This window comes from Danio rerio, chromosome 17 (genome assembly GCF_049306965.1).
Source record: "Danio rerio strain Tuebingen ecotype United States chromosome 17, GRCz12tu, whole genome shotgun sequence".
In the NCBI taxonomy this organism is placed as follows: Eukaryota; Metazoa; Chordata; class Actinopteri; order Cypriniformes; family Danionidae; genus Danio; species Danio rerio.
The window spans coordinates 39,027,485-39,046,121 of NC_133192.1; the positions used below are offsets into that span (position 1 = coordinate 39,027,485).

Below are 18,637 nucleotides of genomic sequence, written 5' to 3' on the forward strand. Positions count from 1 at the left end.
TAAAAACAGGGAATTCTGCAAATTTAGCTGCACCACTTTTGCGCACTGCATTTTGAGCGCAGAAACCTGCGACTTATTCACTAACCACCCCTGATCCACTTAAGGCTGTTTACACCATGCGTTTTAGTTTTCAAATTACATATTATATTATATACCTTGTTCTTTGTTGCTGCATGGAGAGCGCCATAGCAAGCAACACCTTCCGGTAGTATGTTTAGAACTTCTGATTACAGCGTTTAAAACTGGTAAATCTCGAAAATGTGCAATTACAAAAAACACCAGCAAATTAAGAAAAGATTTTCATCCATTTGACAGCACACGTACTGCAAATGTGCCGCACAATGGAAATGTTTTAAGAGGACCCAAAATCGTGACGAACGTCAATGTGCCATGACGATTGCACAGTGAAGTTGTAGGTGATCTTCAAAAGGTGTTTTTGTTAGTTTATTTTAATATCCTGATTCCCTTGTGATTTGCATTTCATTATCCAAAATAACCATAACCTAAATATCTGGGTCTGAGATGTTTTACGGTCCCCTTGAAACATTTCCATTGTGTTCTGAGCTATTTGAAAGTTGTGAGAAAATGCAGCACGTTTACATAAAGTTTGTATTGTAAGAAAATGCAGCTAGTATTTTAAAAATGTGTTTGCGTTGTGAGGATTTGCAGAATGTGTGCTGTCAAACGAATGATCTTTTCTTAAATTGCTGGCGTTTTTTGTAATTGCACGTGTTTTCTTAAATTGCAGCACGTTAGGCTCTCTTGGCCACCATAGTTTTTAGCATTATCAAAATGCTTTGTTTTGACAGGTTGAAGATGCCGGAGTAATGTGGATGTCAGGTGGAAACGTAACAGAACCAATACGTTTCAATTGTAAAAACCCATTACTGTAAACACGGCCCAAGTCAGGAGTGTTGAAATTGTACATAATAGATGATAACCGGGCATATATGCAGGCATACAGTGTGGTCCAGATCACTTTCAGCAATTTACAGAACTGTTTCGGGTGTCTGGATTGCAGTAGTGCAGCCATACTGAACAGTAAACATCCCAGATTACGGTAGTTTTCATATTCAACACAACTAAGGGCCAGAATTTACTAACAGCCTTCTGCATTAAATAAGAAACAAAAAAAAAATCATGATTTACAAAGTACCGAAGCTAAGAAATAGTGAATAATTGAGACAGGGATGATTATTTTACGACTAACCTTAAGCATATGCGTTTGAAAATTACATTTCAGATGTCGAATTTGTGGGAGAGTAGTAGTCAAATGAATGATAAATTGCCATTTGCTATTGGTATTCAGTTTAATGGTATTTGTGCCATTATTTATCCAGAAAAGCATGTGTTCTTGACCTATTAACCCTGGGTTGTTAGTAGATTACTCATTCTTGTTTCAAGAGTTCCCACTTAGATATGCATGCCATTAATAGCAGGTTTGGCATGCTGTCCTGGGAGAGAACCCTGAGCTAGGAGATAATTGAGCCCAAGGCTTCCACCCGGTCAATAAGCATATAAGGCGATCTGAGATCCGGTAGTTCTCGAGAGCTCCCCTTAGAAAAGAGAGGAAAAGGAGGAGATGGGGTGGAAGGGGGGATTCTTCCAAAATGAAGATAGAGCAGTAGGAAAAAAAAGATCTATTTATTGTAAGCTTGGATCACTCTGATTGGATTATTACTTATTACAGATGAGCAGCTGGCCGTGCGCAATCATATTACATGCTCCTCTCGAAATTAGTTTATTAAACTTCACTTATTGTGTTTGTGCGTAAATTATTATAATAATTTATTAATTTACATCCCTTTCGTGGGATCTACACTTTTATGTGATTGTACTTTCGCGATAATTTGCTCTATTTAGTAAATTTGGCCCTTAGTGCTTGGGATTGACGTGCAAGAACAGCACTTGTTGCTGGCCTTTACCTGACTTGATAATTCCTTTCCTGAATTGGCCGCTAAAAAGCAGAATTTAAGTGCAAATAAACAGCACTATTAGTGGGCACAATTCACTGTGAGTGAATTACTCCCAAAGAACAGCATAAGAGCCTGCCTCTCAAATAACAACGGATGCATGAGAATGTTACCACAGCAAGAGCACCACTACTGTACAGTGGTAAAATTATTGTTTGATTGTATGACTGCTCTTTTCTTTATGAATCAATGAATGTCACAGTTTGTCCACATGACCATTATCGTACCACCAAACACGAGACACATAGTTTGGATGGACCAATGCAATCATCATGACAGAATGCACCACATCCCTTGCACATAATCATGGCCTTCAGTCGACAGTAGCACTTTGACTGGACATCCTCCATTCCAGAGGTTTCTATGAAGGCTTCCTCAGGTGAGGTCTCCCTCTGACTGCTCTGATCCAGTAGGTGGCCGGCAGGTATGGTGGTGACCGTGACAGAAAAAGACATCATACCTCCACCAGCCGTTTCACCATCGCCACTGCAGGACGGAGTGTCAGGCATGCTGTGGTTCAGTGCATGAGGGACAGACATGCTTATACTGCCACCATACTGAGTTCCATTATGGGCTTTCTGAGGCAAGAACATGCGTTGGTGACAGTCACTTAATTGATATGGCTCTGTTTTACCCTGTATAGTGCTGCACATATCAAGCTGCCCTTTTGAGCATGTTTCTTTGGTTCTAGTTGAAGAGCTGCCTTCTTCTTTGCTGGACAAACAGCTCAGCGATGGAGATTCAGACTTTACATCAGTACATGGTTGAGGTGCCAAACCATCATCTGGTTTGCTGATGAAACATCCCTGCTGTTCCACTTTGACACTTGGGAAAGGTGCGTGTCCTTGAGAAGTGGTACCGGCAAGTGATTCCGTCGTCCCTTTCACACTATCCTCTGCTTCAATTTTCTCTTTTTTCAGGTTGGCTAGGGTAGTGCTTGTATTACTAGCCTGATGTGGCCGTTTGCTGCTCTCAGATCCTCTACCATATGTGGAGACATTGAGGAGGTAATGTCCTGTCATAGCTGGCTTCGATATTCTTTTCCGTCCAAAGATTCCGAGATGGACACTCTGGTCCTGGCTACTCTCAGGGTGACCTAAATGGCAGGAATGAAACTGGGAAGATTGACGGTTTGAGCTGGTGTGCTTCTGCTCCCTTAGTGGTTGGAGGATCCTGTCCTGAGTGCCGACTTTGACAAATTTGTCCCTACTACTGACTTGCTTCGCAGGTTGGTCGAAAGGAACTTGGTTCACAAATTTGCTGACTTCTTGAATAGTTGGGCTATCTTTTTTCCACCCAGCAGTAGTGGTGTCAAGGTTCCCTTTATCCCTGGCAGAAATTGCCACAGATTGAACCTCAGCATTGGTTAGTGGCTTTGGGAGAATTTTTTCTAAGGGAACCTCTTTACCTTGAAGAAGCTGGGTGACCAGAGGATTATTTTCTGGGATTGAAGAGATAAGCTTGGCAGCTGATGCTCCTGCAAAAAGAGTCTGCTGTGGTCTCTGGCTTTGTGCAATTGTGTTTGAGACAGTCACGTTTCCTGCTTGACCTGAAGGTGCTAATGTGCCTTCAGGACAAAGAAGGTAATGCTGATCCTTGCCTATTGGGTTCAATGAGCACTGAGTGGTTTGCAACCCAAACGAAGAGCGATTTTCTTTTAAAAAACCCTGGCTCGCACTGAAGGCCTGCGCAAAAACAGGGTCGGTGTATCCTGCAGAACCTGAGGAAGGAAAGGTTTGTGAGAGAGTCACTGTGCCTTCAGGGGCAGGAGATCCCGAGCTTAACTTTATAGGTGACACAGATTGACTTTTGCTGCTTGCTGGTGAAAAATCTTCTGAAAGGGACCGAGCTGGAGAGGGTGTTGAGGTACCTCCAACTGAGCCAGTTCCCTTTGAGGAAGATGATCTGGCTGCTGCTGCGGCAGCACGCTGTGCGCGTGCTAACTGGGCTTTTGCCTTGATGTCAGCAAGAGTGCGTGCCCCTGTACGTCCCGGTCGGACGCTAGGAGGGGTCAAGGGAACAGGAGTCCTTGGAGATATCTGCTCAATAGAAGCAGGGGCAGAGAGTATTCTTGAGACTGGGATCTGTAAAGAAAGAGGGAATGTTACTTTGTGATCTACCAGGTATCATTCAATTTAAGGAAAAAGCATAAGGTAGTTGAGTGTTGTTAACAGTGGCTAGGGAATTCCTTGGTGGTTGCTAGAGTACTCACATAGTGTCAGACAGTATTCATGTAATATTAGTAACACCATGTCAATGACTACTTTCAAGAGCTTAATCCTGTGTACATTTTATGCATTTGTCCTTTGTGTTTAAAGTATTAATAGTATGTTACACTTATGTTGCACCTTGGTATACAAGGTGCACCCTTAATTGCTATCATGCTTGCTGCTGTAAACATAGTGTAATGCCATGCAGTATAATATTTAAGGTGAAAGGTTTGTTTAGAGGGATAAACCTAAAACTTACTTTGAGAGGAGGTACTCTCTGTTCTAATTTTTCCTTAGCTGTCACTGTTGGTGACTCTTCTGGTGAAGAGCTGCGGGGTTTCTTCTCTGTTATGACTTCTGCATCTTGTTCACTAGAGATTTTTCTTTTCAGAGGTTCAGACGTGACAGCAGTTGCTGTAGATCCACCCTTATTCCTTTCCGTTAATGCCTGTCCAGCCCCACTAACAGGACTTTCCTCTTTTGTGCTATGTGTCTCTTTTCTTTTCAAGCAAGTTACCATTGCTTCCAAAGGAGATGTTGGGGTCTTACATCTGATCTCACTCTCCAGTGTTTTCTCACTGTCTGGTTTGGGATCCACCATTTTCTGTGTAGAAGACACTGGAATCAATTCCACCAGTACATCCTTTTTCGTGTCTAAGGATAAACGTGATTTCTCAGAGGCAGGAAGTTTGACAGGCTCTTCAGGAGAGGTATGCATTACAGTTGATTTCACATCTCTGGATCTCAGCTCCATGTGAATGACCTCTATAACCGGATTTACCTTCCGAGGCTCAATGACAATCTCTGGCTTTACTGGTACAACTGCTTTCTTAGCTGGTTCAGGAAGTTCTTTAGCCTCTGTCAACTCCTTGGATTCCTCTATACACAAGCCAGAACTAAATAGTAGGAGAAGACAGGAAATTAGAATTGGATTTCAAAAACAAAACATCACTTATTTTCCATTAATGTTCAAGCTTCCCATTGGCTGGATGACAAGATAAAGCACAAAACTGATTCAGGGGTTTTTGTTTAATGCTTTTGAGTGTGACAGATCCACAAATAACGAGTTGCAAGATATCAACAACAAATTAAGAGGCTACCTTCTTTTTTAAATAAACTAAAAAACAATTCTTTACGAACACCAATCAAACTGTAAATAAAAATAAAGAGAATAAAATAGAAGGGTTACATTACATCTAACTGACATAGGTAAAAAAAGATTTCTTAAACCAATTGTATCTGCACACAGACACACTACCAGAAGGCACCAACGCGCACTCAGCGGAAAAGCTACGTGAGAGGTCGGATACAATTTAAGTAGCTTCCTTAAGAACTGACTGCTCATGAATTGATTCCAGAATTCAGTATTCCCTACTCACAATAATTCCCAAAGCTTGTCTTTAGCAGACATACAAGTTTGGCTTCAGATTGAACTGCAATGTTTCCAAACCACACAGTATAACCACAGTGTATTATGCTTTCAATTACAGCCTGGTAGCCTGGTTTATGCTGAACCCTATAAACTCTTAGTTTTTATAGAAAGTGCAATCTCTGCTCCACATGAGAACACATACTGTCTACATGATGTGGACCCCATTAAAGCAAGGTATTCCCCAAAGCAGCGTCACTGAAAGTTCAAGCAGATGACCTGGAGCTAAACTTTGGTGGACATTCGCTCTTTAATAGCAGAAAAGTACATTTAAGGTACGTTTACATAATTATAATGTAAATTATGTAAATAATTTACACCCGGCGCAATAATAATACAAGATGTGTTTAACAGGATTCTGACAGACTAGCGCAACTGTAATTTTCACGTTTTGCACATTGTAGTTAAAATAGCAAATCCATTTGTGCCACTTTGTGGACTCATTGGTGTGCTGGTCTGCAAAAGAGGTATGTTAAAGCTCATAATTGCCCCCATGCTATTTTGAGGCACTAAAGTAGTCGGCACCATTGACCAAATAAAACCTGGTCTAAAGTCCAGCGCAAAACGTGTTAGTTATGCCCCTATGCGTGTCCAAAAAATTACACATTGCTTAATACACACAGGATGTACAGCAATACACAAATATCTTCACGAATTGAACAAATTAAAGGATTAAACTGTTACAAAAATATTATTTTCTAAATAAATATAAAAACCATTAACTCAATGCCTACTTTACCTCAAGGGGCTTTTTTCCGTTTATTCATGACAATTTGCATTTGAATAAAATTATTATTATTAATATCATGAGTAAGATCGTTAAAATAGAGCCCAGTGTCTTCAAAGTGATCAGCGATATACATAATCTCAAGAATGAACAAAAACGCTGTTTTACATATGCCAGGCTAGTATTGACAATGTTACCTTGTCAGTAAACAGTACCAGTGGAGAAGGGAGGATGCGCCGTGTCTATGTCTATGAATAATTTGCCATGTGTGTTTAAGTGTGTCTCCACATTTAGTTGTGATGCGAAGTTAACTTACACTTTGTTAATGAAACTTTAGTAAACACTTCAGCAACAACACCACCATGTACTGGGCCTTGGTTGTGTGTTTGTTCCTTTAAACTACTCACCTAAACAAGTACTAGGCACAAGTCATCATCCTTTTAAAATACTTTTGTTTTCAGATGTTTACATGGACATGACAATGCTGACATTTCAAAAACTTCCCCTTTAAATCCTCTTTTCAAATGTATGCATTTTCAGTTCCAAAAATGATGTTGTCGTGTGAATGAAAGTTTCCCATTTTTGGCTGAAAGCATTGTTGTGTAAATGGCCTCTTAGACTTAGTCTGATTTTCCTTTCTGTATATATAAAATGTGGGGGGGCTGACTTACTGTTCACCATAGTAGCTTTCGAAAAACTGCTCTTTCCAAAGATCCACCTTCTTTTCCTTCTCAATTTCCTGCCGCATTCTCAGTCGCAGCTCTGGCGTGAATTCACCTGTGAATACAGTTTTAAACCACAATTTTTACAAATGCTACAGATAAATCTGCTTACTAACAGCACACACATTTCTATTATAAAGCAGTTCCCCCATAATTAAGTGAATATTTTTATAGATATATATATATATAGTTGGTTCACACCTAGTAGGAAGATGCACTTTTGTCAATCTCATCACAAGTGAACGGTGTTAAAAATGTGTTTGGTGTGTATATGTAGGTGTTAAACATATGTTGATGACAGGTATATGCAGAATTGCATCTCAGCTGACTAAATGTGATTGGATCACCCAAACAAAATGCAGTACTGGCTTTTAAGTAATTCAAACCCACGTGAAAATCAACTGACCCTCTGACAACCTCTCCTTCCAAGACTGTGCTGCTGATGTGAAGAATTCATTGTTCAAGGCAGAGCTGGTCACCTTCAAGGCTCCATCCATACTGGCCTATAACATAACATCACAAGCCAATCATCAGTGACTCATTGGGGTGTGTTGAGACATAACCCATGAGACGAGATGAGACTGGGTAGACAAGACTTAAAAAGAGAAGAAACCCTTACTCATAATATATTTATATTTATATATATATATATATATATATATATATATATATATATATATATATATATATAAACAATCAACAATATCACAGCACAAAATGTAGGTAAAATCAGCATCCAGACACAGCAAATCCAATGTACCCACATTCAGAGGGCCATAGTTTGTATAGACGAAGATTGCAAGGAATAATAATATGATCATGTAGAGTGCTGTAATATATATAGAATAAGAATACAAGGGAAGCCTTATTTAAACAACGGGCGACTCGCAGCGGCAAAGCAGCAATCGGCTGTTCATTTCGACGAAAGCGAGCAACTTCTAGCGACCTCTGTGGGCATGTCAAGCGACGTGACAGATGAAAATCATTGAACTTTATGCAAATGAAGAGCGACTTTTTTGAGCCACAGCCAATAGCAGCACCAGTAGAGAGCATGTGATCCTCTCTTAGCTCGCACGGAGGCCGATGTATCCATGCTGTGGACCTACACAAATCTGCTTTTGCAGCTGATGGCCATCCAGAGCGACAGGCAGCTACAAAGTCGTTGCTAGTGTGCATGAGACAGAAGACTTAAGCCTCATTCACACTACGAGCTACTCACAGCAACAAACCGACAAATGAACCTTCATTTCAATGGAGAGTGAGCGACTTCCAGCAACCTCCATCTATGCGAGCGGCATTGACCATTGGCAACCAGGTGGGCGTGTTGAATGATTTGACAAAATTCAGAGTCCTTCAACTTTATGCAAATAAAGAGCAATTTTCTTGAGCGACAGCCAATATGAGCACCATTAGAGCTCCTCTCTCAGCTTGCTCAGAGACCGGTTGTATTCTCCGTGCTGTAAACCTACACAGACCAGCGTTTGCAGCAGATCGCCACCCAGAGCAACAGGCTGCTACAAAGTCATTGCTAGTATGAATGACGTATAAAGGCTGGGACTACTATTTGTTGTGTTCCACACATTGCTTGATGGTTAATGCTGGAGCTCTTTGACCCGAGCATTTAGAACCGGCATCGGCTGAAGAGAGTGCTCTGACTGGTTATTCAGTGACGAATCAAAGCACGAGTGTGATGTAGTTAAATAACGTAGCAAGTAAACAATCAGAGCCAAGAAGCCAGCGGTAATTTTGCTAAATTTCTCAAATATTTGCAAACCAGATGAATTAGATTTTGGGAGTGAATCTGTCCGTGGTAAGTGACAATTATTGTGATAATAGTACTAAATTCTGCTTTACACTTTGAATGTGTGCGTTAGAAGTTCGGTTTCCCTTTGTTGAATGAGAAAACAGACTAATGCTCCAAGCGGAGCAGAAAGACATGCCCTCTTGCACAGATGCAGAACGCAGTTCTTATTTCAGCACAATTTTCTACATTTGGTGTTCACATGCAGTTTTTGGTCCAGACGCGATCCAACACAAGGCAACAACAGTTCATTCTGAGAATGTACTCCTATATACATTTTTAGTGAGCATCAAATATGTCCCAGGAGCTACGTTGTTTTTGCAGTTTTTGTTTTCGTGAATCTATTAGAGGTCGCTGTGTACACTTGTTGCGATCTTAAATTTTTCTCGCCAGTGCCTTTTGAGCCTACTCTTCTTGCGTAAATACACCTGAGGCCGGTGTCGACTGATTGTCGACTGACTGAATGGCTAAGGGCTCTATTTTGACAGTCCATGCGCAGAGCGCAAAACGCAGCGCGCTTTCAGGGCATGTCAGAACGCATTTTTGCTAATTTAAGGACGGGCGCATGGTCTAAAAGGGTTGAGTTTATTTTCTTAATGAGTTAGACAATTAGAGTCACATCTCCCATTCCCTTTAAGAGCCAGCTGCGTCGCGCCATAAGCGCATTCGCTATTTATAGGACGTAAAGTAAGTCTAAGTGGAAAATCTGAGCATTTCACTAGCTAACAGTTGACAGTTTTTTTTAACAGAAAACTGTTAAACAGAGCATCTACTGCATGAGAATGAGAGATAAATGATCTACTTTCACTTTCGCTCTTGGATAGGGAAACCTTTACGCACAGACATCAATTAGCCTATAAATAATTAATTGCGTTTGTACGCACAAATATTTGTTTCAAAACTATTTCTAAATTCAGTTCTAATTTCCAGCAAACGAATAAATAAACAACAATAACGAAGTGTGCTCAAAAACCTGAGTTATATCCTAAAACACATGCTGTGCCCCATATGGTTAAAAACCTGACAGGTGGGCAAATCTAAGCTTGTTTTTAATAAAACAACTATAAATATGGATATAATAAATAATACTGCTAATAATAATAACATTATACAAAAGCAAATTGTTATGAATGAACTGAAAAAGCCTCCCGAGATGAAGAAGCAGTGATTTTTCATATTTATGTAGGCTAGAAAATAATATGTTTTGTAATATTTTAATCCTTTCTTTATATCCTATATCTATTCTTATTATATCCTATATATATCCTTAATATTTAAATTTTTTCATATGTAAAGATATTTGCCTATTGCCCTCTTGTGTGTATTAAGCAGTGTGTAAGCGAGGCGCAACTCTGCGCCGGAGTTTAGACCAGGATGTTGTAGTCTAATGAAAAATCTATTTTAGTTTCTCAAAATAGCAACGCGCCAGCGGTCCGCCTCAGAACGCCTTCCTTTTTAGACCAGAATGCCTATGGGCGCACATCTGAGCGCAAATGCATTTGCTATTTAAACAGCGTAGCGCAACGCCTCAAAACGACTCTTGCGCCAAGCTGAAACTACCAAAAGACTATTGCGCCACGCCTTGCGTCACATTGCGCCGAGTGTATGATAGGGCCCTAAATGACTGACCCCCCTTTCTCCTTCCCTAAATCCAATCAACAGTGTTTTCAAACCAACCCCGTTCCCTAAACCCAACCGACAGTTTTAAAAAGCAATCCAGAAAAAGAAAAACCCTTGTCTGATTTTTACAATGTTTTCAAATTTTTACCACATTCCCACCATGTTATTTTTTTATTTTTTTTGGCTTCTGTTTTAGTCTTACCTGGTTTCTGGAACTGTTCTTTGCCGAACTCGAAACCTGCTGTCGTGGTCAACTCCTATATACATTTCTGGACGAAATGTATCTCTGGATACTTAATTCGCGATCTCCAGAAATGTATATAGGACAATCTTTTCAGAATGAGCCTATGTTGGATTTGTTGGTGCTATTTGTTTGGTGTTTTTAGGTGTGTTTTAGGCTTGGTGTGTACCGGCCTAACCTGTTCATGTAACACACTGTTATTTTAAAGCAATAATGTGTTGCCATGCTGCCATTTCAAATAAAGCTTTTAAAATAGTTTCTGTTCCTGACGCAAGCAGTTCTCACTTCTAGCCAAGCAATGTCTTGGTGCTACTTAAGAACTGTTTTTCCTGATTCAGAGCCATTGCTTTATGTTGAAAGTGAAAGGACTGATTTGTAACTAGGCTCTGGCTCCAAACCAGCACTCGAACTGACTTAGCACCGACCGTAATGTACTCGCGAGACCAGTCAGATCTTACCAGACACATCGGGTCTTGCGAGATCTTGTTACTCCCCAAGTGACTCATGATCACAAAATAATACAGACTTCTGCGTTTCAATACCTGCTGGTCAACCTCAGGCAGCATCTTAAGCAGCTTCTGTTGACAATCTGTAGGCAGCAGTGAGAAGGTGTGCTTGTTGATTAGTGCTCTCAGGTTGGTGTTGACAAGGATGGAATCTGGTGTCTCCACGTCTATCTCACACCTGCTGCGTCTCAATTGTCCTGAAAATGCAGGCAGTGGGATCAGTTACAGCATCTCATTTGCTTACACTAATGACACTGCTGGGTGACCATACTCACTGGCATTTAGCCGGCTGGAGCGCTGCGACACCTTGCGGGCACTGGATGTGTGGCACACATCTGCTTTGACAGAGGAGGATGAGCTGGAGGTAGAGTTATGTGGACTGGCAGGGCAGCGTTCACTCTTTTTCAGCTCCCAGGCTGCAACAAACAGAGATCCAGTCTAATTTCTGGTAGGTATTTTGTGGATATTCACACAATACATCATTTCAGCATCAACATTCACTCAAAAAAAAAAATAATATGGCGGCTTTTTCAAACTACTTATTTAAGAATGAGCTAATTAAACACAATTTCTGAGTTTTTTTTTTGGGACAACCTAACAGTTTTACATTCAATCCACTTAAATTTGTAAAAACATTTAAATTAGTTTGATTTGTGTAGGGACACGGTAAAGGCACTGCGTGGAACCCCAAATTTTTTTAAAGTGTTGCAATGTGTGCAATTTTGAGTTGGGATTATAGTTAAAGATGCAATAGGTGATTGTCTTTCACACTTGGTTCAATTGCCTGGACCGTACCCAAGTTTAATTGTCCCCAATTGTCAGCTTCTCGGTTGGTTTGTGTTCACACTTTTTTCTTTTTTCCTTCTGAACACCGGTACACTTGCGTCATGGAGCTGCTAATTTGTTTACGGCTTTTGCTAGGTAGCAAAGCGCCAAAATGGAAAGACATTCGCACATCGCGGTCTTTCTGCTTTTCCTGAATCTTTTGGTTTTAGACATACAGAAAGCGACTCACATTCATCTGCAGCAAAAGTATTATAAACATTCAGTACATCACACAGTGTCTGCAGAAGCTGTTTTTGGAGGAGGCAAGCAGACATTGTCACTGTGTTTGCCCTGACCTGTCACCAAGGTACAACACGTGACACACACACACACGAATAAACGCTATGAAAACGATAGTTTGTTGTACAGTTGGCGGTTTACTTTAATTATTTGGTACAATTGCATTCAAACCAGAAGTGAACTGGACCAGAGTTTGCATGAACCATACCCCAAGACCACCTCTTCCATGCGGACTCGGATACAGTTTACAGGTGCGCACTCGAAGAAGTTCAGAAGACACATTCACACTAGCTAAATGTATCATACTCTGACATTAAATGAACCCGGGTGCGTATCAAAAGTACTAGTTTGAATGCACCCTAAATTAAGTGGTCCAAATGTATTTACATGCATTTTAATATTGTGTGGAAGGTATAGAACCAAGTAGAGTTTGACCAATCAAAACGCTGGGTCCAAACTAGCACTGTGCAATTTAGGGGATTTTTTTTTGGCAGATATTGCGATTTGATTTGCAACTCAATAATCTATAAGTCGTGTCAACAATTCTGCGACAGCTCTTAAAAATGACCTGTTTTTATTCCTTGTCTGTGAATTTGAAACCAAAATATCCCCATATTACCATTTCTGCTTTCTTTGATATTAATCAGTCTAATAATGCTTCTGAAGCGGCAGACGCCACTATCCCACTTGTCCAAACTTTCCTGTTTGTTTGGGTTTTTATTATGTTCTGCTTAGTTTGGTTGCACATTTCTAATTGGGCAGAACGAAAGTGTGCTCACTCAATTAATAGTGAGACTGTTACACAAAGATGGCAGTCACGCATTTGCTCTGGGTGGGGGAAATTAAGTAATACTAATATATTTCATACCACAGCCTCTTCAAAGAGCAATTGCGTTTTGATTTCGATTTATCACACAACACAAGTCTGAACATGCTGTTCTTCTTGTATCTCAAAATATATAATTTAATATCTCTGAGCACCCTGTTTGTGCAGAAAGCATTACATCATCGCCACATTCACAAACACGGTTCAGACATAAGAGAATTGCAGGCAAACATCAACAACCTACCTTTTTTTAAAGTTAAGTGTTGTAATTACTTAGTGTAGTATAAATTTTCCTATGAAGTGAAGTGTGCATTCATACAGTGTAGGATGGCGATTTGCAGTGTGGGATGAAGGGTTTCAGTGCTATCATTCTTCATTCAAGATATCCCATTGCACCTTTAACCAAGCTTAGACATGTGACTTGTGGAGTCCTTGCAAAGTTTAACTAGTGAAAGTTTATCACTGGTGTATGTTTTATGACTTTGTAAGCCTTTTAAGTGAACTTAAAGCATTCACAACACGATTTACTTCTTCCATCATGATGAGAAATTATTAAAAACAGGATTTTTCTCACACTTGATTTTAAGGTACAATTCTCGCTCTTATTAAACATTAACTATGACTTTTGCCTCAATAAACTTCTAATTTGCTTCTTATTAGTAGTTATTAAGGTTTATGTATTGGATAGAGATTAGGGATGTAGAATAAGGTCATGCAGAATATGTGCTTTATATGTACTAATAAACTTATATGTACTTGCCTTAATAGACTCCTAATTTGCTGCTCATTAATAGTGATTAAGTTATTAAATTAGGTTTATGTATTAGGCAGGTATAGTGATGTATTTAGAATATGTAATTATAAGGACTAATAAACTTATAAGTACTAATAAACAGCCGATGTTTTAATCATAGGCAGGTAACAAGCCACTAGATGATAGTGAGAATGGGTACTTAAGCTAAAGTGTTACTGTAACTTTTGTTTGTGCAGTCATGTGACGGAAAAGTTCATGGTGTCACCAAATACTGTATTTACAAGATTTGGAGGAGTCATGAGCCATGTCTTTGACAGTCTTGAGGAGCAGTCGTGGGCTGGAGGCATTAGAGATTCCACATTGTCGCCGCTGATTTCTCTGCTGCTGCTGTTTCAGTGCCTATAAATAAAGGGGAAGGATGGAGAATAACAAAGGTTACTGCTATGTTGTCAAGCGAGAGCATGAGGGACTCGAAAACTATTAATATCATAGTAGAAGTGAAATGGCAGTTCATTGTATACTGCACAACAGCAGAAATCTGTAAATCAATGAAGATTTGGAAACACTTAAAGTGTTCACTATTTACTTCTGAATGTCATGTCAAGTACAATGTGATCCAGGATTAACATCTATGTTAATCCTTGAACCTCATATTTGTTCAAAAAGGTAATCCACACCTATTCCCTACCCCTAAACCCAATCATTACCAAATTATTCCCCAAATCAAAGGTGCATAATAGTTGGATAACAATCATGTAGAAGTGCATAAACCTAACCGTAAGCCTAAACTTAACATAAATGGTAAACATGCTCCAGGATCAACATAGATGTTAATCCAGGAACAAGTCCTACTTGCTAAAATCAGGTTTCCCATTAACTCAAACTCTAAATATACTTAAGATACTAGGGAATTCTAGAGAAAAAAAGCAGCCATTGACTTCCATAGTAGAAACAAAACATTTTTCCAACATCAATCAATATTCTTCAACAATCCAACAAGATGTCTATTTTAAATATTATCTTGTTTTTTGCCAGGTAATTAAACTAGTAGCTAATAGTGTAAATAGTTTCTTAACTTAAAAAGTGATATCTAAATTTAAATATAGTATAGAAATGTAAATAAAATTGAAATATATGTGTAGCTATTTAGTAGTGCGTAACACCATTCATACATACAAGAGCAACAAGACAGATGACTTTTTGGTGTCAGTTGTTTAAACTAAAATGTATAAAATGCAGCCCAGGCTCATTCTGATTATGCACCCCTATATACATTTCAGGAGAGTGCCAAATACATCCCAGGAGGTACATTTCGTCTTTTTTTTTTTTAAGTCTTGTTGTTGTTTTCGCAAATCCGCCAGAGGCCGCTGTGTACACTTTTTAAGACGTAAAATTTCTTTCGCGAGTGCCATTCGTGTCTGCTGTTTTCATGTAAACCCACCAGAGGCCGCTGTCAGTCACCTGACTGAATGACTAACTGACAGATCGACTGACCCTCTCCTCCCTCCCTAAACCCAACAGACAGTTTTAAAAAGCAATCCAGAAAAATAAAAGCTGTACAAACGCTACAAGGTATGATGTTGCTCAATTTCACACTTACTAGCTGACCACTTAACAAAGCTTTACCAGCTTACTGCTTACCTCGGTATGGACGGCTTTCCCACAGTTACCATTTTGTCCAGTAGCTCACCATGTACGTACGTTGCCATATGCTCGCTTACTTTTTACCACATTTTCTGATTTTACCACATTCTTACCCTGTTACTTACTTGTTTTGTTTTTTTTATTTATTTTGTTTATTTTATTATCTTACCCACTTTCTGGAATCGTTCTTTGTTGGACTCAAAGGTTGATGTTGAGGGACTCAAGTCCACCTACGCACATGGCGAGCTACTAGACAAAATGGTAACAGTGGGAAAGCCGTCCATACCGAGGTAAGCAGTAAGCTGGTAAGCCCGAAAAGGAGCGACATCATACCGCCTCGTACCGTTTGTTTTAAAGACGAAATGCAGCAATACATACTTCTGGCTACATAACTCGCAATCTACAAAAATGTATATAGGGCTACATTTTTGTCATGATTACCAGCGATAGCTAACCACCAGAGGTCGCTGGAAAACATTCACACTCATAGAACTACAAATCTACCATGTTATGGACTACAACAACCAGTCATGCCACTGGTTTGACTATTTGACCCCTGCCTGATTGACCTTTCTGATAATAAAGCTGCATTTGGAACTACCCCGGTTTGCATAGCATCCTTACGAAACAGTTTTCAGAATGAGCCTATGAGCCTCATTTATTTTATTGACTCATTATGATTATTAGTATTAAAATTATTGCTTATCCAAACAAGCATCACCACAATATTATATAACATTAAAGTGTTTTTTATTGAATTTCCCAACAAAATGATGATTATAAACGGATGTTTTCCCTTTCTCCTATATAAAACTGCAAACCCAATTTCCAGTAATTGCTATTTATAAGCTGAGAAATGCACTTTGAAAGAGGTGTGAATGGCAGCACCTGTTTGAGGGCCTTCTTGCTGTGTTTCTGTGATGGAGACATGAGTTTGCTGCTGGAGACTGATGGAGATGAACAGCGAGACTGCGGGGAGGACGGCTGAGACTGCAGTTTTGTTGGCACTGAGAAAGATAGCAAAGCAGTACATTGGCACATCTGTACCACAAACATTCATATTCACATGTACAAACAAACGGCACAGACAGACATATTTAAACTTTATTTTCATAAATTCAAGGTATTTTGATACTAAAACAATGTGTTTGAAAATACAGTAAAAGGTACAATGTATAATGATGAAAAATTGAAAGTTGATCTTTTCCCCCTCAGTTTATTTTTGAGGATGGGTTTCAATTCAATTCAATTCTGTAGGCATGGGCCGGTATAAGATTCTGACGGTATGATAACCTTGGAAATAAATATCACAGTTTCACAATATCACAGTATTGAGATTGATGCTCTAAAATATTTTGTTTTTAAATGCCTGGGTAAACAACAAAACCTTTTTCTTTTTTGTACACAATATATTTTAATTTGGGAAACATTTAAATGTTTTGGAGCACTAAACATGTCAGGCTAAATAATTCAAATAAATTATTGACTTCTGCTGTCTTCATTTGTTTCTAAAAAGATTTTTTTCCAATTTAAAACAGCATCTTTGGAGATCTTTTCTGCTGGAGATAGTTGTCCTAAAAAACTAAAAAAAAAAAAACATAAATAAAAAATCTTACACATACCTTAGGAACGGTATAACATAATTTTTTATGGTTTTAAAACCTTGACTTTTCCAAACGGCGACATACCTTAAACACGGTTATAACCCCATGCCTAGTTTCAGTATTAATATTAAAATTGGTTTAATTCTATAAAGGTCTGATAACGTTTAAAAATTTTCCAAGCTTAGAATAATTTACTATCTGTCACGATCACCAGTTATCTAGCCTTTGCAGATCACTGGAAAGCTACCCATATGCCACTTTTATGAACTATAACTCCCATCATGCACGTCAGACACACTAGTTCCTGATTCCTTCTGATTATGCACTATGTATTACAAGTCAAGATCGCATTCATGTTATACGAGCATGCAAATCTCTTTGCTTGAGCTCCGACTTCCTCGGTTCATGCACAAAACTTCTTGCACACACTCAAATAGGCTCAAGCACAGCTTTTCCAGTGCGCTCTCAAATAAACGCTGATGAAGTGCGTTTATGTAACGAGTATGTCTCCAACATTTATTAGATTTGCTAGAAGTATTTATGAATGTCTCCAACAGACCTACAAAGCGGCAATGATGCGTCCTGAAGTGAAGCAAAAAGGCTATGAACTCCAGCAAGATAGAGTCATCGTATGCAGAACCATAGACCTTTATCTATTAGGTACAATTAGGGACGGCGCCAGTGGTGTAGTGGTTAGTGCGTCAGCACATGCACTCTGGTGCTCGCGGCAACCCAGGTTCAATTCCGCCTCGCGGTCCTATGCCAATCCTTTCCCTCTCTCTGCTTTCCAGTCAATTCTCTCTACTGTCCTATCAAAAATAAAGGTAAAACCCTGAAAATTTTTTTTTTTTTAAAGTATAATTATGGAAACTGTGTTCATCATAACTGAAAGCTATCATAACTGAACCTTTTTTTTTATATTACCAGTGTGTGTGTGTTGAGCATCAGTTAAGACAATGTTAGCACCTGTCAGCTTTAATTGTGGGGGAAACTGGATATTTTTGAGCTTTTGTCTGCTAATTTTAGTTTCCGGGTTTAAAATGATTTTTGGGGCTGGATCAAAATCGGTGACATAGCGCAGAACTGCAAGTGCAATGATGACGCGTCGATTTCTCATTATTATTCATAGCGGAGTTTTCTTATCCTATGAGAAGAGCCGGCTGCTTAATTATTCATGAGACCTGCCAGACCTGCCAGTGTCAAGCCCGAGCTGAGAGACACGGAAACCACGGCACAGTGTTTAGCCGTTCATGTAGGCTTATATGCGTTTGTTTCCATGATCCACGGGGTTTGTTGCATGTGTTCCCCCGCGATCTTGTCAGGGCCTATCATACAGCAAAGCTGTGTGTGTGCTGCTAGCTTTTTTGTAGGGAGAGCAGCACGAGAATTAGAGAATGGCGGATGTTGTCTTTTATCAGGAGTTCGTTCACATTCAGACACATCACCATGCTGCTGTGTTTGCCTAAATCCTCCAGATTACCAGCAGGGTTAATGGTTAAAATGAACAGGTCAGGA

General features: G+C 39.5%; 1 protein-coding gene across 2 annotated transcripts in view; it reads right to left on the minus strand.

Annotated features, from left to right (window-relative positions):
* Positions 1 to 1,450: 1,450 nt before the first annotated feature.
* The window catches only part of asxl2 (ASXL transcriptional regulator 2), a 32,805-nt gene continuing 15,618 nt past the window's right edge, over positions 1,451 to 18,637 (minus strand). For both annotated transcript variants that reach the window (XM_005158855.6, XM_073927803.1), the window contains exons 5-12: positions 16,407 to 16,525; positions 14,156 to 14,273; positions 11,505 to 11,645; positions 11,266 to 11,426; positions 7,468 to 7,564; positions 7,011 to 7,116; positions 4,443 to 5,079; positions 1,451 to 4,057 (exon numbers count right to left, since the gene is read on the minus strand). In XM_005158855.6, the coding sequence (XP_005158912.1) occupies positions 2,192 to 4,057; positions 4,443 to 5,079; positions 7,011 to 7,116; positions 7,468 to 7,564; positions 11,266 to 11,426; positions 11,505 to 11,645; positions 14,156 to 14,273; positions 16,407 to 16,525 (3,245 nt within the window). In that variant the 3' untranslated portion in view covers positions 1,451 to 2,191. The remainder of the gene's footprint in view (positions 4,058 to 4,442; positions 5,080 to 7,010; positions 7,117 to 7,467; positions 7,565 to 11,265; positions 11,427 to 11,504; positions 11,646 to 14,155; positions 14,274 to 16,406; positions 16,526 to 18,637) is intronic.